Genomic DNA, 22,133 nt, shown 5'->3' on the forward strand with positions numbered 1-22,133 from the left:
CTGGTGAGGAAGAATAGGGAAAGTATACAGGATTGGAAAGTAAGAATCTAAGGTCCTAGCTTTTATGGCTCTGATGACGTTTATAATACCGCACTTATTCCCTGACTTCTTTCTCCCTCTCTGGAATTTTTTCTTTTTCTTGACAACATGAGAATGTTTAGGCCTTTACCCTAAGTATAAATATTTTGTGTATATGTGTGCACTTGTGTATTTATCTCTTTCAAAATAATGGCTCTCTGAAAATTCAAAAGATTGGGTAGGATTATGCGACACATTTTTAAAATATTAAAACCTGCACCCATTAAAGCATCAAGTGAAATAGCTGTTAACCTGTCTCACTAATAATCACCTGCTTAGATCCAGTCTGTGAGAGGAAAAGGAAGCAATAAATTTGACCCTAACTTACCGCACACTTTAATTGCACAGTACTCCCAGGGGGTGTCAGGGTCAAGAGTATAGCACCATGGCCTCGGCTTGCCATCAGGATTGCGGCAATAATTATCATCAAAGCCCTTGTCAGGATATCTGCAAACCACACCAAGAAAAGTGTCACATAAATCTGCCTAGAAACACCACCCAGCCCACAACTCACAAAATAATTTTCGACTTAGTTCAGATGCTACTAGCTGGGGAAAAAAGAAGTTTCCTGTTTTGCCTTACAAGGACTGCTAAATCTATTAACTTACAGATTCTAGTAAGTATAGAGTACCATCCCTTTTGCTAGTAAGTTAGGTCCATTTGGTACTTATCCACCAGTTGCGGTCCCAAACTGAATGCCTTTGTCACAAAGCCCAATTAAGAGAAAGATTACATAAACATGACCTCATGTAGAATGCTCATTAAGAAAACAGGTCCTTTTCTGGGCCAGGCTTAAAGTTCAAACTGAAAGTCAGGTTTCAATAGCTCTGTTACTAATGATAGCTCAATTTTGGAAATAGAGCCTTTCTGGGTCATGCCCTCACCTCCACCAGAGCCAGAGACAAACTCCATCACACCACTTTCTCTATACCCTCCTCCCTCTAAATTAACAGAGTCCTGAATTGGTGACTTGATTTTAATTGCTACCATATCCTTTCTGTTCTCACTTAAAAGACAAGAGATGAACTTAAAAATAAATGAGAGTTTTAATTTCATTTAAAAGAACAACAAAAAAACAAAAAGAGAAAGAAGAAAGAAAAAAAATCTGTCAGCAATTTCCAAAAAAGGTGGGGACAGTTTCCTCTATAGTTATTTGTACATTTATTCTTTATAATAAAAACAAGAGAATTCACTTTTTCTTTTTTCAGCTACAAGTTTCATGTGAAATGAATGGGCCAAAGTAGACTTTTTTTTTTTTTGAGGAAGAGTAGCCCTGAGCTAACTGCTGTCAATCCTCCTCTTTTTGCTGAGGAAGACTGCCCCTGAGCTAACATCCATGCACATCTTCCTCTACTTTAATACGTGGGACACCTACCACAGCATGGCTTTTGCCAAGCAGCACCATGTCCGCACCCGGGATCCGAACCAGCGAACCCCGGGCCATCGAGAAGCGGAACGTGTGAACTTAACCGCTGAGCCACTGGGCTGGACCCAGACATATTTTTTTTTTTAACTATTTAAACTCAAAACCTACCTCTGAGGAGAAAAGTAGACTTGGTTACCTGACTTCTCCAGATTGGCAATTTCAAAATACACCAGAATAAACCAAGCAAAAGAATTGTTTGCTTCACTTTTCATTCCCTTTCTATGAGCATGACCTATGTCATAGTGTCACAAATGTGACCCTACTTTACCTAAGTCACTGAAGATGTGGCTTTAGAAGGAGATTGGTTTGTATTTGGCAATAATGCCTCCTCCCACAGCTTGGGCCTGTCAAAGTGGTCAATATCGAATGGGCCTTTTTTTCTGCTATGGAAGAGAAAGAGGAAGCTTCTGTTAGTGCTTCCCTTCTGCACCCCATTGATGCTCCTGTGTTCAGGACCATCCTGATTTCAGGAACTCTTAACCTAGTCACCCAAAACCAGCTGAAGGTGTAACCAGCATTCTCATATACTTCATCATAAATCCCTTTTCCCCAAGACTATCCAAAAAACATCATATATAGAGAATTTCCATGGCAGTTTGTCATGGAGTAAATAATGGTATGTAAAAAGAATCACTGGAAGCATGATTTGGTGGTATTTTACCTTTCTGGCAAGAATTTGTGCCGGTGTGGTGTCTGATGATCCCAGCGCTGACAAATCTTGCCTGATTCTGTATGATCCATGGGACCACGATAACTTTCCCCATTGCAGGTCATGCATTCAACTAATAAAATTAAAGTATGGCATGTTAATTGCTTCTGACAGCAAAATCAGGACCACCACTGTTCCTTTTAAAGAACAGTAAATCACCTGTTTAGCAGAAAGATTTTTAGAAATGCTTACAACCATTTTAACTTTAAATTAGGGCCTAATGTTCATAAAATAGTGGCATAAAATACTCCCTACAGAACTCTTCATATAGTTTAAACGGGGTTTTGTAGTTAGCGTCAAACAGATTTATCATAGAGCCAGAATGCTGCCTTTCTAATTTTTCAATGTGTCCAAAGGTATGTAGACACTGAAAACATAAGATGGAACCTTGGGGATCTTCCCTTTGTTGGTCTAAAATGCAAAGGATCTCAGTATCTATACTGACAGCACAATAGTGCTCTTCTCTCAACTTATCCTCCAAATACACATACAGGAAATACATAATTTAAAATGAGTACATGTCATTCTCCTATGGTTAATGCCAAAATCAGAACCAGATAGACTTGAGAGACCATCTTTGGATAGAAATCTGGCACTCTGGTACTATTCAAAGAACATGGATATTTTCCATGAAGAAGAAATCATGAAGAAAAAGAAGAAAAGAAGAAATCGTGCTTCATTTCTGTTAGTGAACATCCAAGTCGAATAACTGGGCAGGCTCACATTCCTATCTAGCTGAGGATAAAGGGTGACCTACTATTGAACTTCTTGTACACATTGTAAAATATATAAGGTGCTCTGATTATGCAGGATCTTACTGATGACTCTGGGAGGTTAGTTAATAATTCTTTTCTGGCTGGCCTTTTATGACACACAAACTCTGAATCACATCAACTAGCTGAAAATGAGGCTTCTCAAATGGATAGGTTAATCTGTAGCACAGCAGGAATCCTGTGGAATAAATCCTTGCTTGGTTTTCCTACAAATCCGAAAAACTTCCCCAAACACACCATTTGTATCTTGTGATTACTGATCATCTAACTTTAGCTGAAGTGGGGAAAAGATATGAATGTTTGTTTTATCCACTAAGATATAGCCTAATGAGTATTTGTAGTATTTTGGGGTATAACATTAGAATCATCACTTTTGAACCTTTCATTTTTATAATCTAATAGGACATTAATTATTAACTTCCCCAAACATGAAACCCTTTGGCTTGATTCATCTACTTGTTGTCATGTAGGTTAATCTGCGAACTAAGACAAGGGACCAAAATTCAGCTTCCTCTCATTTGATACTGAGATTTCTCAGAGAACAGTCAGTAAGCACCTGAGCTATAAATAAGAGGAGTCCAAGAGCATATTGATAAAGGTGCTCTGGTTGGCCAAGGTCATTTGCATATTGAAATGCTCGACATATGTTATGCATTATCACATTTCAGCTTTCCATTTGAATGGGGTACAGATTTATTTAGCTCCTTTTTTTTTAAAAGAATGCAAGGTTTGATATCTTCACAGAAAATGATGTGGCATTTATCACAGTTGTTTGCTTCTTTATATTGAATGAAAAAGTAGAATAGAATGCTATGGTCAAACATAAGAGATAAATATCCAAATGTACAATTTCTAACCTTGTATAGTACTCAGGAATCAGGATATACCTATTTTGTCTCCATCAGCAAATACAGTTTATGAGTATATCCCTTTCTCATGAGAGTAAATAAGTTTATTTTCTGGGAAGCTGTACTATGGGCATTATTATAAAACATTTTTTCTGGACTTTAGGATTTTTAAGTTTCTTAAGGAAAAACAGCTACACAAATGAAACAGGTAATTCTATTAAGAGGAGTATTTTCTGAAGTGAGTGTGGTAGATCAATTCAATGCTTCTTCAAACTTCAATATGCATAAAAGTCACTTTGAGATCTTGTAAAAGGGCAAGTTCTGATTCAGTAAATCAGAGCTGAGGTATTAGTAACAAGCTCCCAGGGGATGCTGATGTTTCTGATCCTTGGACCTCACAATGAGTAGCAAATCTGTAGATAATTTGTTCTATTCTAAAAATGGCTTTTTGGGAGAGAATTGATTTCACTGGATCTTGAAGGATAGATGAGATTTGGATAAATTATAAAGGGCAAAATAACATAAAATGGTACAGAAACATGAATTAGTATGCTATGTTTATAGTAAGGTGAAGAGAGTTGTGGATGCAGGTGCAGACCTAATGAGATTTTAAAAACATATTAAAAGTTAACAAGAACAATGCTAGATTTTGGAAGGCAATGAAAGTTGTTGTTGGGGTGGGAATTAAATATATCTTGTGGTACGACTGAGATGCTAAATATATTATAGTTACATGTTCTGTGATTATTCAGCACTTTTAGCAAATAAGAAATCATTTGATCCTTGCAGTGAGGAAAACAAGGCTCACAAAAGTTTTAAGGGACTTACCTAAAACAGAAAATGTCAAATCTGTGCCTGGAACACAGGTCTCTGACCCATAGTCCAGTGTTCTTTCCAGTGTCTTAATTGCCTTTTTGTCCTACATATTTTAAATTGTTTCCTACACAATCTAATTGGTCATACCTTAAGATAGACTGATAAATTTAGAAAGTCACTCTCCCTGCCTTTTTCAACATTGCCCCCATTACCCTCTGCCTTCTTGTTTACAAGAGTAGGTTGGCCTCCTGTTGGATCCTCACTTATTGAAGGATGGGGGGAAAGGAGGTCACGAAAAAAAGCAACTAGATTGGCCATTTTATCTAAGACTGAAAAGTTTGTTGTTCTACCATTGCATCAGACCTTCAGGTTAGTCATCAAAATTACCTCAAGAAAGCCAAACTGTGAACTCATATTCACTTTTCTAACTTCCAGAATTCTAAGAATCTTCTAAGTTTTCCCAACTCAAAGTCAGGCAGTACAGGTGGAAACCAAGTCCACTTACTCAAGGAACCAGGTGAAAGCATGATCTATATAATAGTGCAAGAGGGTGAGGATTGCACTTCCTGCTCTATTTCATTTGGGATCTCTCTATTCTTGCCAGTGTATTATTATTTAACCATTCCAGCAAGTTCTTGCCTTTAAAAATAAAGAGCAAAATACTTTTCCAGATTATATAAACTCAAACTAAATAAATGTTTCTATTTAAAAGTAGAATTTTTTTTTTCTAAATATAGTTCTGGCTTAAATGATAGTAGAAAACTACAAAAACTACACCTGAATTGTAATATAAGTAGGATTAATTTAACATCTTTCTCATCACACTAACCAATTAAACTAAAAAAAATACTGTGTTCCTTTTTCTCAATCATAAAACCACAGGTAATCTGAGTTTACAGACTAAAATAACTACTTTGACAATATCTCTGAGAGAAATCCATGCTGGTGATCACTTTAACAAAACTGAATGTTTAAAATATGAAGTCTCACAAATCCACATTTATAAATAATAGTTTTATTTTAATCTTTAGTTTTAAAAGTCTTTCTCCACACAGAGCATAGAATCACATAAATAAAGTTATGGCAGTATTATTTGGGATTTAAAGTGTAAGGTATTAAAAAATAATGATTATGGTTTAATAAAATGTATTTACTTGAATATTTGACAATCATTACATATAACATCTGTTCCAAAGACTAGTGATTGCTTTATTTTAAATCCCAAGTAAATGTTACAACAAAAAATTGAATTTTACATACCTCAGTTTTCCTTGAATTAAATGTTAATTGTAATATTTTCTTCACACAATTATGTAAAGTTCTAAATGTGATAAGAGTGTTCATTTTCTTTTGGAATGCTTAATATATTTCAAAGGTTTAAATTATAAGAAAATATTAGTTATTGGATATCAGATATATTTCCTTTATGAATCAAAATTTCAGATGATTATTTAGCCAAGACTTTAATATAGTTACAAAAACTTCAAAATATATATAGTGTTTAACATGTCTTTTTCAAAAGAACAGTCCAAAGTTTGACCACAGGCCTTTTTCTGGTTTAATTTTAAATATACAAAATGATTTGATCATTACTACCTCATCCATAATGACGTAACCTTTGGAAGTTGCCATTTAAGAAATTAATATGCATAGATAAAAATAGCTCACCCATTATACTGTTTAAGCATCCTGGATTTTGAGGTTTCTCCCTCTTATATGTATTTTAATAGACGTTTACATCATATCTACATTATTTTGTATATTTTGTATTATCTGTTTTATAAACAGCATGCTTTTTTCTATTAGTGTAGTGACAATGCTTCTTATTTTAGATCCTATTCACTAAAATCCTGCTAAAACATTGTTCATTTTAGCATGCATTTAAATATCACAGCTCAATTCACACTTCCTGAAATATGTTTGGCCTATAGGTCAGGTGTTGATCACTTCTTTCACAGGAGGGTCATTCTATGCTATCAGACCTCTAATTGTTCCCAGAAAAATCATATCTGCAACCTTTACTACCACAGTGCCAATAGCATCATGTGCCACTAATACTAATGAGCAACCTTTTAAGAGAGGTGCAATGACCTCAAATTATTAAAGGATATTAGAGATGTATATTTAAATGAGATAAGGATAAATGGAAACAGGATTTTCCCAATCACTTCTTTTCTAGAACATTTATTCTACATTGCATATCGGTCCAGATCTACGCCAGTGTATTTTGATGAAGGTTTTTCTTAAAAACTAAGGATTGAAAAATCACATTCCCACACAGACCAGGCAGGTATCATAAATGCTAAGCTGTTTAAAGTTTGACCAAGTTAACTTCCCTTGAAAACACTTTCCCAGGTCAAACAAAACTCCTTGCCAATGACTTTCAACCTCAGAAAACTGTTGTAGTGGAGAGTTACCTAGAAGTAGGATTTTTTTCTTCCATGTGTAAATTTAAGACAAATATTAATTATAGACTTATTCATACAAAACAGACTTGTTCGTAACTTTATCACAGATCAGTTTATTATTTTTAAAAGAAAAGAAAACAATGAAGAAGTTATAGTGAACAGAATATGATATAGAATGGAAAGTAAGAATTTACAAACAGAGATGGAACTGGCTCTAGCACATGGAGCCAAGAATTTTAAATTAACTAACAACAGAAAGCAAATTCACCTTCTCTGTGACAATTAGCCAACAATGGCCTTTTTACGTGATAAATATCAACCTAATGTTTAATGGATATTTGTGGAAGAAATATTTCAAAAAAATATTTGGTTAATAACAAACAGGTAAGATATCTTACTATAAAAATTGGACAGCATTCCAGCAGCCCCTGCCCCCAAGTACTTCAAAATCCTATTAACCCATGTTTCATTCAGATTTTTAGAATTTTAGTTTCCAACAGAATAACCAGATAACTATGAAAAATGAAATCACATACAATGCTGACATGGTTACTCTTCCTTCTTGTCAGTTATTCAATTTTCCACTACAAAAGTAAGGGCAGTGCCCTTTTATGTTGGCAGAGGAGGTAAAAAGCATAGACACGGGTTTAGGGTGCCTGCCTTCAAGACAGCTTGGCAGCTACTGTTTTGATCTCTTCATAAACTATTCTAAATGGTATTCAGCTCCAGTCTATGTATCAAATTTGGTTCTAGTCACACATGGGGATATCGACCTTCCAGTGACCCCCTCCAATATTCTCTGCTGGATCCATATATCCTTGCCACACCACTTCAGAGTAGGTTTGACAAAACTGCTGCAGAAGAAGGTGCCAGGTGAATATAATTAGCATTACTTATAAAGGACTCAGTTTCATTCCGGAGCAGATTTTGAGGTATGTGAGCTCCCAACAGTGGACGAGAAAGCCCAAACTTTTACTCTCCCCAAAGAGATACCTCAGGCTCTGTTGAAATTAAAACTGATAACTCGCTTCATTATTTTGCATTTATCTGATGATAATCGTTTTTAAAAACATTATGTAAAAAATGCTCAAATCATCTATAGCTGCATTTGAAGAAACAGCATATTTATTGTGATCTGATTTGTTCCTGTTAACCTGTAACGTGAGCTGCAGTTCTACACAAAGGGGTGGCAGAGTGCCCCAGATGGCATTCAGGTTCATTTACCTTCTGAACACTGAGGAATGTCACAGACTTCGTAGCGTACCTCTGGATTGCTTGTGAAACACCAAGGTCCCCCTTCTTCCCCTCGAGGGTTTCGACAGTAGTTTTCCTGTAGGTCTTTACCCCGATAGCTCGAAGGCAAAAAGCTAGTTTTAAAATGATAATCATTACAGTATAAGAGCATGCAACTTGATTTTTGGTCTATTAATTTTACTAATTAGTTGGTACGTTTTTCCTGAAAGCAGAGAAATCCTTTATTCTGTCTCACACCTCCATATATTTTAACTTCAATTCTGTCATTCAAGAATTCAAGAATGTCTACCCATTCTTAAAATACTTAAATTTTATAAACGTTCACCTGAATTCCCATATTCAGCATCACTAAGAATGATTTGTCTCTGGATTTGCTAAAAGTCAATCAGGCTGGAACTTAATTGACGGTTTTGAACCACAATTTCAAAGCTCCACTTGAAGGCAGCAGGTGACTGAGCAAGGCCACTTAGGAGAGAACTGAAGAAACACTGCAATTGACCACGAAATCTCGCTATTACATTGCTTATCTGAGATAAATTACTTCTTTGTTTACTGCTTTTCTTATGAAGAATAGCCCCCTTTTCTTCTACACAATTGAGAAACAGATTAATGAAGTAATACAAACAAAGAGTCTAGAATCAAATTAAACCTGGACTCAAATTTCAGCTTGCTCTTTTACTAGCTGGAGACCTCAGCAGGTAGTTTAGGCTCTCTCAGCCCGTTGGCTTACCTGTACACTGAGCAGAACCATAACTTATAATATCTTATACCTTATATGGTTGTTTTGAGAAGTTCAAAGAGTAATTGACACAATAGATGCTACATATTATTAAGCACATGCCACTTAGTCATAGTGAAAAACAGAATTGCTTATTCTCTTCAAAAATTTTAATAGTTTTCTCTGTGACTGGGGCTTGGTGCTTTCAGGTTTAGTTCACAGAAGTAAGCCTTTAGTGCAGAGACTGAAATACATTACCTTTACTTAAAATTTCTAATGCCGTATTTATAGTTTCGTTACTAGCATAAAGTATTTCAACACAGTATCAGAAAAATCCAAAGCCTTTTTATTCCTTTGTACTGCTTGTGACATTGGCCTGTGACACTGCACTTGTCTGCTAGATTGCACACGAAAAACCGCAAATAAAGAATATACATCTGTAGGTGACACTAGTAAACACTTGTTTGAAAATCCAGTTACATTTTCAATATTCAGTTCAATTTTTGTTATAAAGCTTTATTTCTACTTTTACTGACCTCTGAGTTCTAAATGGTACTTAAATTAGAGTGAAATCCAAGGATTACAAACTAGCATTTGAAATATGAGGAAAAAACATAAGAGATTAAACCATATAATTGACAAAAACTATCATAAAATTAAAGCTCATCATGATTTCACAGTTCCTAACAGTATTTAATTTTCAAATGAAAAATAAGTCATTTTGTCTTAATTTTAGCCCCATTATTCCAGAATATTTTAGGATGTTTTTTGTTTGTGCCATTGTTTGAAATTTACTTTCTTTCATTTTTGCCACTTCTCCAACTTTTCCTAGTAAATTATAATGAAATACTGATGAAATTGCTGATATATTGAAATTTATAATGAAATAGTCATTTTCCAAAACTGACTTTAACTTTATATTTTTTCATAAAGTAATGCATTAATCAATTTACTTAAAAATATTCTACTATAGTTCTATTTTATGAAAAATCTTGGTATAGTAGAGTGGTAAGAATAAGTAACTGTTAATCACAAAATCTATATTGTTGCCTCATGTATCACCCAACTAGCGTATGACATTAGCCTTTGAACAATTTATTTACTCTTTGGGTTTCAACTTCTTCACCTATAAGATGAATAGAGTGAATTAGATTATTATAAGGTCCTTTATTCTGTATCATTTTATGTATTGCGTTTACTCAAGAAACTAAATAATGGATTTAGCATGTTAAATATACACGTATTAAATATTCACAATTTTAAAGAAGATTTTTGTTACACACACACATACACATAGAAACACACACATATACATACATACACCTTCCCAGTGGATTCATAAAGCCAAATGAAGCTGTGAAAAGCAGTGAAGGAATTCCATGATTTAGTAGGAAAAATACAAGTAGGAAGGAAGCGAGATAAAGTAGAAATCAAATCTAGATATGGCCAAAAGATGAGTAAAGTTTTCCCACTAGAGTTAATAAAATGTAATATGAAGAAATGAAGAGAAAGGATGCACATCTTCACAATTCTGTATCAATGCATATTAAATTCTTCCTTAGGTCATGCACAGTAAAGAGTAGTCTGGATCATCTTTTCTCTTATTCTTTGGTGTATACGACTTTTTCCCCAAATTAACTGGTTTTCTTTTGTCTTCTAAGGTGTTTAGCCTGCTTTTCCTTAGCCTCCCATACTTGACCAATGGATAAAGCCTAACCCTGCTCTTTTCACTTATATGTGTTCATTCAACAACCGTTTATGAGAACCGATTACACATATGCCCTGTGTCAGTCAATAAGTTCTATAATAAACTTTTATTCACATACATAATGTTTTTGGTTCTTTGTCTTTGTTAGCAAGGCTTTAAAAGAGATAAGTAAAGAAATATTTAAAATTGAGCTATATCCAAATATACTTTGAAATATAAATTAGATCTCCTGGAGGCTAGCGACCTTTTCTTTTCATTAATAGAAACTGCGTTTTAGGAAACCTGACCTATTCCATCATCTGCTTCATTAATGAATGCTGGGTGGCCAGTGAAGGATATAGATGTAGATATCAGGTCACCTGATTTTCTGGTTAAGCTTCTATACTAATTTCATCATCTATCATCATGTTCCCATTAAGCCACTTGTAAAATATTTCAATTTAGGGAGTCATCAATAAATCACTCCTCTAGACACAGACATATTTCTTTTTCCATTTCCCATAAAGTTAATATTTAGTTAACTCAAAAGTGTTAAGCTACCACACAGATACACCAATAAGCAGCTAACTGATGAAAATTAAGTATTGCTCCCACTGAATTAAAAACAATTTGATTAATATACATGATTCTCTCCCTCATATACCTCTATATCACAAGGAAATGTTTCTTGGTAAAATAGCTGGTTGGACTGGGAAGCCAGTTCCCAGGGAGATCTATTTCACATTTACTCCTCCCACAGAAAATCCCAATCATAGAGTATTTCGGTTGAAATAAGACCTCTACTGGGTCAGTCCAGTTCACTCTCCCTGAGTAGGGTAGGACTGATTTCCAAAGCTATTCTTTTGTTCATGAAAAACAGATCTATCAATTTAAATAAAATGTTTTCCTCACTATGCAGGAGTGACACCATCAAATCCTTATGAGAGGGCAAAACCAATTATATCGTTCCTTTCTTTTTGTAATATAAGGATAATACTATGTTTCAGAGGTATTTGTGTATAATTGTAAGTAACTTATTTGAAAAGAATTAGTCACTTTCTGTTACTGAAATACGGCAAAGCTGATCAGCTTGGATACTTACTAGCTGGTGTTAACTGACTGAGATCACAGGCTTGACCTCAATGTGGAGCAACTAACTCTTTTTCTTTACATGTGGGCCAATTATCTGCTCTCTGTTTACTGAAATAAAATCATTGCATAATTATGGCCCCCCCCTCAAAATGAATGAAATGAAATAAAAAGAGGATTCATCAAGGCAAAGTCATCAACACTACTGCAGAAACAAGTTGCAGCATTTGTCCTACTGATCAGCCAAGTGTTTCATGCCTTGGAGTTGTTAAAAGCACAGGTTATACAGTGAAATTGGCTGGGTTCAGATTCTGGCCATACTGCTTACTAGTTGTGCATGACCTTGAAAAGTTACTAAGGCTCTTTGTGCTTCAGTTTCACCATATATAAAATAGAGCTAATAAAATCACCCGCTATGGGGTTCTTGGGAGGATTAGAGATAAACCAAGTACACTGTTCAGCAAGGTAATTGGCACATGGTAAACTAAACCTTCCAATGCATTTAACAACCAGGGAAAGCTGTTTTAAAATACTTTAGCTCCTGTTAAAATTATTTGTCAAATAAATCTTGAAAAACCATGGCTACAATACATCTTGGGTATTAGATATCTATGTTTCTTCTCAATGATGATTAAAACTCTCAGACTAATTAGCCTATGGATATTATGTTTGCTCATCTTTAAATATCATTCATCTGTTATAATGAACACAAGTATTCTCTTAAGTGTAGACATTTAATCCAAGGGATGAGAAGTTTTCTCCAGCCATTAAGCAATAGGTGAAATGGGAAAGCTGGTCAATCTGAGGTATGAATTTTTAGCAGTGGTTCTCAATTGTGGCTGTACTTTGGAATCATCTGGGGAACTTTAAAAAAAAAAATACTGGCCTGGGTTATTCCCCCAAGAGATTCTGATTTAATAGGTCTGTATTGATGCCTGAGTGGTGGGAGTCATTAAGGGCTCATAGCAGGTGATTTTAATGTGCAGCCAAAGTTGACAACCACCATCTGATCCATCTCCTATTTACCACAGTCAGTTTCTCTACTGCAGCTGCAGAGTGCTGTACCTTCTCGAAGGCAAAGAGAGGGGAAAAAATCTCTACAAAAAAATAACATTTTCACTATTTCTTCACAGAAACATCAAGATCTATAAATTGGGGTTTTGAGGTAAGATAAAATGGTAAATTTAATCTTTGGCTACATATCAGTTATGAATTCACATAAGCCTTGCCCTAATACAATTCAGTAAAGTTGGCTATGTTGTTATAGAACTATAGGGTTATTCTGAAGGACTCACGTGAGATTGCTAACATGTATAAAAAAGAGAGGCTCTATCCTCTTTTCCTCATGCTGTTCTTACCTGTGCTCATGTGGTATCATGGAATTCCAGGGCTGGCATTTGATGCCACTCTTAGTGATAGACACCGTTCCCTTGTAGCTACCTCCTTTACCAATGATGCAGTTTCTAATGTAGTCTATGAGAAGAAAGTAGAGAAAAATGTTATAACCGTGTGTTACATATGCTATATTAACAAGAAAAAGAAAATTCCTTTTAAATCTTTAAGTAACTAACGCTTGTAAAACTATCTCAAATCATATTGAAATTTCTTGTCTAAAGCTTCTACTAATATTTTCAAAATAATACATTTCAGAATAATCCAAACCAACAAAAGGCAATCAAGAAGTTTTAATTTTGTGAGTATATACCTGAATAACTGCAGAGATAAGTCTGTTCTTCATATAGATTAGTCTATATACTCAACTGGCCAGGCAAATTTAATTTGGCAGAATGATTTGCTCAAATATACAGACCACTTTAAGAAAACATCAAAAACAAAAATTGAGCGATTTTTAAAACTTATGTTGAATTCAGAAAGTTACTCTAAGATAATAAAAATAATTAATTTGTCTTTATCTCAGCAAAAACTGTGTGGATTTATATATTCATGTATGTGTGCTGTAATTACATTATGTTGATTATTATTTTCCATATTTTTGCTAACGTTTCATCTGCTAAATTATAGGGCAATCACACTGAAACAAGGTGTATATTCCTATTAGATAATAGTATATACAATTGTTAGCAACCTAGATTGAAGATGGTCCTATACTAGATTATGAATTATGTTTAGGATTTATAGAATTATTGGGGTATATAGAGATCATCTTATTTTCTACCATGAATTAATTTTAATTTGTTTTAAACATCTACCCTATTACCAAGGAAATATCTGTGTATATTACCAAGTACCCAAATTATTAAGACACAGTATGATTTAAGAAAATATTAAAATTAAAATAAATGCTATTATCATAAATACAATCCATGTTTATTATTTTGTGTGCTGAGGGACTCATTTTGTAAAATTCATAATTATTTAACATTCTTCAATTATTTCATTGATATAATTCTGCTTTTGAACAAAGTAAATACCTTGTGAATACACTATCAGACTACCAATATAGACAAATTAACAACATGGTCTCAATTCTTCCTTTAAAGATTTTTTTTTAAGTATATGATTAGGAATAGATCCAACTAATTTTTCAAAATCTTCACAGTTTGTTATCAGCAATCATCACTACAACTTAGATGAGTTATCCAAAGTTGTTAAAATTTAAAATACTATAGTAAGCTCAAAATGTGCTGTAATATGAGATGTCTTAAACTAACTGGGTGGCACTTTCTAAAATGAACATGGAAAATACGAGTTCTAGCAGATGCTCCTAGAAATAAACAAAGAGGGAGCGGATAATTATGAGAATTTTGGGAAATGCTGCCTTTAATCTAAAGAAGCATACTGAAAATAGTCAAGATACTAGTGTTATCAGTCTTAATGGATGAACTGACTGCATCACAGATTCTTTATATAATTGAGGAAAGAGCACTGTGGCAGGAAATTATGTATATTTTATGCTTTATTTCATAATAAAATATTTAGGGAGAAGCCAGTTACCTTTGTTTTCATAGAGGTCGAATTCATGGCCAAACTCTTTTCTCACTCCACTTGACATACTATTGAAAGGGAACCAGAGGCATCGTTTTCTTGCTTTATCAAAAACAAAGGCCCTGAAAAAAATATCTGAATGAAAAGAAGGAATGCTACTATTTATACAGTTTTTAAAGAATGCGCACATAGTTTAACCAAAGAGGGCAATATAAAAAGAGACACATTGTTACATATATGTAATAAAAGCATGAATGATATTTGAGCCCACCATTTTTTTTTTTTTAAGATTTTATTTTTTCCTTTTTCTCCCCAAAGCCCCCCAGTACATAGTTGTATACTCTTCGTTGTGGGTCCTTCTAGTTGTGGCATGTGGGACGCTGCCTCAGCGTGGGTTGATGAGCAGTGTCATGTTCGCGCCAGGATTTGAACCAAAGAAACACTGGGCCACCTGCAGCGGAGCGCGCGAACTTAACCGCTCGGCCACGGGGCCAGCCCCTTTGAGCCCACCATTTTGATGGCCAAATGAGAAAGAACAAAATTAAGTGTTTCTAGGTGTAGATTTAAATATCACATTGAATACTATTTGGGATGTTCTCATGTTATTCTAAACATCTTGAAAAATGAGGATTTCAACAAACGAGATCAATCACAACTACTTGGATTATTTCGGAAGACTATTTTTTTGTAAGTACACAGCAAGTTGGAAGATTTTGTTTATAGTTATATGCAAATGATCATATTGTAAATATCATCATCAATTTCCAAAGTTTGTGATTGTATAAAAGTACATTCTAAAGTGACATTTCCTAAAATGCATTAGATAAATTATCACCCCAGAAAATTCTCCTAGCAAGGAAGGATCTGAAATCAAATGTTTGGAAAATTTTGCATATAATACCCCTTCTTGGTGAGTTATAAAGCACTGAATCTTATTGAAGGCTACGGAAATCTTGCTATTAGGATAACTGTTTATATAAGTCAATGTTTCCTAAATAGATTTGTTTGCATAAGCATTTTTAATTTAAAAAAACTATTAATACCATAGAAAATATGCTTTTGGTATATCATCTTGAACAAAATTACTAAAATGTGTCACTCCTACAATTATCATTCCTATCACTGTTATATTGATTTTTTTGTTCACGAAAAAATGTCTTTCTAAAGCAAAATGATAAATACAAAAATTCCTTAGCCAAGAATAGTAAACTACTTGACAGAGTTTAAAACATATTAAATGTTATCATTTCTCACAATATGGGAAATGAAGTTAGAATTTGAGCTGTTTTCCTTCTATTAAGAAATGCTATTGAGGGGGGCCAGCCCGGTGGTTAAGTTCTTGCATGCGCCACTTCAGCGACCTGGTGTGCACAGGTTTGGATCCTGGCTGCAGACCTATACACTGCTCCTCAAACCATGCTGTGGCAATATCCCATATACAAAATACAGGAAAATTGGCGCAGATGTTGGCTGAGGGCCAATCTTCCTCAGCAAAAAAAAAGAGAGAGAGAGAGACGCTGTTAAAACTCCTTCTCACTTTGTTCATGCTAATTACAATGCCACCATCTAATTAAAAGAAATACACAGATTTTCTAAGAATAAAGATTTTTCACTTTCAGTTCATATATTTTTGAGAACTCATTATTTTCTTCTAATTTTTGATATTTCAAATTAGTAATTTACTTCTAAGTATTTTGACAACTTTCAAATAATTTTAAGGGGAATAGCTTTTATAAAACAGATATTAAAAAGGCCTTATCAAATTATTTAAAATATTTTACCTATTGTCATATTTTTATTTAGTACATTTTATTCTATATCCAAATAAGTTTAAAAATTATATTCATAAACTTTATGCTTTGATTTACATACAGATATTTTGAAATATCTACATACAAGAGCACTGTAGCTGAAATAGTAATTAAGAGCAAATCATAAAAATATATTTTTGCAGCTGTAGCAGAATAACTTGATTAGAGACTTCAATTTTGATCTGGTAGGCTGAAAGCTTATGCAACACATGTTAAATTTCCTATCTCCCTAATATAGGGTGTTGGGAGGAAGGTGTTAAATGACCTTAAAGGATACAGATAAAGATAAAAACTAAACAAACATGTAAAAGGAAATTTTAAAGTAACAGAATTAATAACCTGCCACTTAACTACACATTCAAATAAAAATGTACCACACATGTATAAGCTACTTTTCTACAGATAATATGATTTTGACATGAAATCGCCTTGCATATTTGCAGATGACTCGAGAGCCCCATCAGGAATATGCAAGATTTGCCTCTGTGAATACAAAGGTGATTCCACCTGGAAAGTGAATAACAGGGTTTCCAGTTTACTGATTTCATTTACTCTTTTCTCTGATTCCATTACAATGCCATAGTCTCTCAGAAAAGTGTTTCTTTACATCATTTTACACCTCTGTATGGACTGGAGGAGTTGCATCTTCTTTTAAATTTTACTTTGAGTCTTTATCTTAGCTTTATTTTAATTACCATCTTCCTTTCAAGAATTTACTTTGTCTAGTTTTCTAGTTGTTTATGGCAAGAGGGCAATTCTCATACCGTTTACTCAGTCATGGCTAGAAGAGGAAAGCCTCCTATTTTTTCCTCCTGAGTCAATTCATGAATTAGCAATTTTCTGAAGATCTTAGGATGAGGCATTCTGGTCATCTTTGCTACCTAGCATAGAGGAACTTCAATCCCTATAAAACCAGGATTGTTGATCTCTTTCTAAGAGGAAACAGTGTTTGAGAATGTTCTACCCCATGCCCACTTGAATCCCAGATGCTTTAACACAGGTTTGGTGATATTTTTTAAGCATTTTCATATATTTGCCATTGTTTTTTAGTGAATCTGGTCCATATAACAAGGCTGCAAAAAGATCCTTTAATTTATTAAGAACTTAATTTCAGAGAATTACAGTATGTCCATTCCATTCTGAATAACTAATGTATTTGGTGATTCCAAACACATGTATATATTTATTTGGGATAGACGAGTGAGAAGGATGACACCTCTTCTGGGCAGAAGAACTTTGGCTGTACACAGGTATTATTACATGTAGATTTCTGCACACGTTGTCATAAATTTGGAGACTAAATATAACTCTACCAGAATATAGTAGGAATGAAACCTCTTATACATGGGATATGTAAAGATTTATTAATCAGGTCACCTGTGTTCTCCAATGCAGCAAAATCATTTTACTTTCTCCTAAATAAAACAGAGGGAAAGCTTTATTTATTTATTTATTTTTTGCATAAGGCTGACTAATGTAAAAATGGAGAGCTAGCAATACTTTCCTTGCTTGTGGATCCAGGAGATTGTATTTTCAGATTCAAAGTTAAAAATCAACAAGGAGGTGTGGTTCTCCAGTTCCCCTTGCCCCGCCCTGCCAACCCTGAGAGGGGAAAATATGATAAATCCAACTTCCTCAATTGCCAGAAGAATATCTCCATAAATCTACACAGCTGGGATGTTGATTGAGTGTAGTTTTCTCTAATTTATTTCTAACAATTTCAAGGCTTTCATAAGAAAGTCAGGGAATGAAACAGAATTATTATAGGAATATATGTACAAAGACGATTCCCAACTGCTCTTGCCAGGAAATATCGTCCTGACAGTGGCAGTTTGGTTCTAAAAAATACTTTCAGAAGAGCTGTCAATGAACAGAAAGGAGATAGTCTCTCCTCCCCCTAAATCTGTTGAAGACCTTCTCTGACCATGTCCTTTCCCTCAGGCTCATAACCCTCATTTCTCTGAGAATGGCAAGATGAAATTAGGACTGCCTGTCATGACATTTCTAAACCCTCTGTTCACACTATGTGTCACTAGCCAAATGTAACAGAGGAGAATTTAAAACTGACAGGATGTTATGTGCAATTCTGTAAAAAAAACATGAGATGAAATGGAACAAAAGGGTGGAAAGTAAGTGAGGGGAGGGAATGTTTATGAAGAAGAACTAGGAAATGCATTTTCTTCTGGCAGTTTGGAAGGTTATTCAGATGAAATTGGCACCTTCATGGCCCAAATTCCAAGTCTTATCCTTTGGAATCACTGGCAAAGTAGTAAGGAATTCTCTCCTGTGAGGTCACAAAGGGACTTTCAAAAGATAAGAAAACTCTCTGAGTCCCTTCATGCATCTTTCAATTGCCTCATCTCTTTTCACCTAAAACTTCATCATCTCTACCCCCTAACGGCACCTGGGCTAACAACTGTTGCCAATCTTTTTTTTTTTTTTTTTTCTGCTTTATCTCCCCAACCCCGCCCTGTACACAGTTGTATATCTTAGTTGCAGGTCCTTCTAGTTGTGGGATGTGGGACGCCGCCTCAACGTGGCCTGACGAGCAGTGCCATGTCCCAGCCCAGGATCCGAACCCTAGGCCACCGCAGCAGAGCGCTTGAACTTAACCACTCGGCCACGGGGCCGGGCCCTATATCCCCTAACTTTTTTTAAACAGCCTCTGCTGCTGATACCATTCCTTCTAGTTTTTTATCTAATTCTCTCAACACCTTTTATTTAGATCCCTAAAGACAATGACATAAATTTTGGAGTAAATTTTGGCTGTTGCCCAACTTATATTCTGAAAATTTCTCCATTCCTCTTGCAAGAAAAAAATAGTTTACTTTGAATAGACTATTTTAAAGTGTTAGAAAGGTAAAAGTCAATCTAATTGAATTTTAGTTCCTAAAGTTGAAATGTACATAAGGTGAAAAAGCATCAATTCCATACCCAAAGCCACTGCAGGGTCTAAAAGATAACAGTTTATGTTCTCTCCCTTACTCATATTTCCATCAACTGAGAGCTAAGTCTTCTGTTGTAAGGAGTAAAAACTAAAGTCAAGCTTATAATTTTACCTGCAAATTACATTGAATAAAAAAAAATGATAATAATGAGTAAATACTGTATTTGAAAAATTATCCTAAGAACAAAATGAAGCAACTTACTTGCAAGTGAATGGAAGTCCTTTATTCCTAATACATCTATTGGCACATTGGTCTGCACTGTTCATTTTTTTTGTCTTTATCTTCAGTAATGGGTCTTCTTTAATTAGAGTAGTCTTTGCTGACTTTTTGAATTCATGAAGTGTGTTTCTTCTTTTCTTCTGTCCTTCTACGAATAATGATAATTTTAAAAAATGGGGAAAAACTTTTAAGGCTCATACAAAAAAAATGTCTTTAAGGATCATCTACAAGATAACGATTTTATCTGACAACGTACTAGACCTCCAGGGATAGGAGGTGAAGTGAGTGGGGAATGATACTTTCAGATAGTTAAAGAGCAAGAGAGGAATATTGTAATCAGTGAAGAATAAATAACTTGTCATGTAGAGTCATTCATCTACATTCTTTCAAATGAAGGATGCTTTTAAAAATTAGGACAGAGTTCACTCTAAAGAAATAAATAAGATGATATTCTCTAAACAGTATGAAAGCAAGTGCAAGGGCACATCATAACATGCTCCATAATTAAATTTTTCATTTCCTCCTACAATTAGTCCTTATGAAAGCTATAGTGTTAATTAGAAAAGGCAATTCAATGACAGGTGAGAAACTTCTCACTAAAAAAGGTGCAGTAGATAAATTCTTCTGACTTACTCTTTAAAGTAGTTCATACTATTAATATTTTAGCTCTTCTCCTTTCCTATATAAGTGTTTTCTGTGCTTTTGGGCACTATTTCTTAGTATCACTGAACTGTTTGTCTTGAAATCAAGCCAAATGCTGTAAATCAAATGCATGTAAAACTTCACCCTTTAATGCAGCAATATCATTTTTCTTCATGAAAGTATTCTAGAAGGCCCCTAGATAGCATGAAGTCTCCTACTAAAAACCTGAAAAACAAAACTAAAACATCCTAACAGACTTAATCTTTTGGGTAACTTTAGAGTATCATGAACTTGCTTCTTTATTCTCAATTTGCCCAAAGTTACCCAGTTTCTCATGATGATCACTACCTTCATAATGACATCAAAATGTCTAAGAGATTGCAGCTGTTGTATGGAAAGGATGGACACGATTGTGCCCCTCCTCTGCCTATCAATTCTTTTAAAAACCCTTATAACAAAGGCAGTAATAATAAATTCATTTTTAAGATGAAGAAACCCAGACACAGGGAAAAATTAATTGACCACTTAGAATATCTGATTCAAAACCCAGCTGCCTAGCTTCAGAATCCCCCACACTTGAAAACTTACAGTGCCATCTTTAAGAATTGTTAAGAAAGTGTGTGGAAATATGGCTTGTAAACATTTCCTGAATATTTGGTTTAGGGCTATGAGTAGAGAAGAAACTTGGATGGTAGAAGAGGAAATGCATTCCTGGTCTTTGTATGTGGTGAAATGGGTCAAGAAAAGAGGGTAACAATTTTTTTGCTTAAAATTTGGGAATTTGGCTAGCAGAGTGAGTTACCAAGAATGGCATCATGCTCTAAGTTTGCCAGGAGCCACTGGTTCCAGTTGGTTTATTAAACATGCAGATACTACTCATTGATATCTATCCTATCCTAACCTGAAGTCCACAATAAATAAGAGAAAACATGAAGTCTTCTAAATTTCTGGCTCTCTGTAAAACTCCAGAACACAATCCCCAAAAGACCCATACTAATTCCCGTAATAATGCTTTCATTTTTACCTTTTCTTTGCCCTACAAAATGGAATGACTATGGTACAACAGATATAATTTAAAAGACATTTTGACATAGAAATTCCATCAACCAAATAATCTATCAACATGTTATTTATTGAGTGTGGAACAAATGCCTTGCATAATGTTGGCAGACAGACGATAGTTCTGGCATTCTTATTGACTTGCAAGATGACTTTGTTTAATTACCTGAAATGCTAATATTCCAATTATTCAATCTACAAAATTAAAGTTACATTATATCTGAACTAAAAGGAGCTATTTAAACTATCATCATTAAGTGATATTTGGAAATCAATTTAGATTAAAAAGTTATGAATACACAAAGTTTTAGTTTTGTTTTTGAAATTTCATCCTTTAACTTCTGGCATAAGAGAAGAAACTATTATTCTCCAAAGCAAAGAAGTGGTATAATTGTTTTCAAATTTTGATTTCTGCCACAGGATCATGTTAATGGAAGATAAGATTCCATTAAGAGTTTCTCCTTCTTTTGACCTTAATGCACTATTTCTTAGGTGCTGTGAAATGTTTCACAGCATAATAATCATGTGATTTCCTGTAAATTAGAATATTCTTAAAAACAAACAGTAGTTAATGGAGACAGAACATCCATTTTAAAAACTGTCCACCAAATGGAAGAATTGTATGTATACTTCTCAAATAAATGTAGTTAATATAGAATTAAAATTGGACTGATGTATAATGTGTTTATTATACATGTCTAC

At 34.4% G+C, this 22,133-nt stretch overlaps 1 protein-coding gene across 7 annotated transcripts in view; it reads right to left on the bottom strand.

Moving 5' to 3' along the window:
* HGF (hepatocyte growth factor) overlaps positions 1-22,133 on the bottom strand; it is a 76,533-nt gene that overhangs the window by 49,374 nt on the left and 5,026 nt on the right. For 5 of the 7 annotated variants that reach the window (XR_011502694.1, XM_014855374.3, XM_070507269.1 and 2 more), the window contains 6 exons: positions 19,713-19,878; positions 14,762-14,874; positions 13,165-13,279; positions 8,283-8,425; positions 2,166-2,286; positions 407-525 (listed from right to left, as the gene is read on the bottom strand). Coding sequence is in view for 6 of the 7 variants with exons in the window: in XM_014855374.3 (XP_014710860.2) it covers positions 407-525; positions 2,166-2,286; positions 8,283-8,425; positions 13,165-13,279; positions 14,762-14,874; positions 19,713-19,878 (777 nt within the window). In the remaining variant the exon portion in view is untranslated. The remainder of the gene's footprint in view (positions 1-406; positions 526-2,165; positions 2,287-8,282; positions 8,426-13,164; positions 13,280-14,761; positions 14,875-19,712; positions 19,879-22,133) is intronic. The other 2 variants (XM_070507260.1, XM_014855376.3) reach the window with 1 other exon arrangement.

This window comes from Equus asinus, chromosome 1 (assembly GCF_041296235.1).
Source record: "Equus asinus isolate D_3611 breed Donkey chromosome 1, EquAss-T2T_v2, whole genome shotgun sequence".
Taxonomy (NCBI): domain Eukaryota; kingdom Metazoa; phylum Chordata; class Mammalia; order Perissodactyla; family Equidae; genus Equus; species Equus asinus.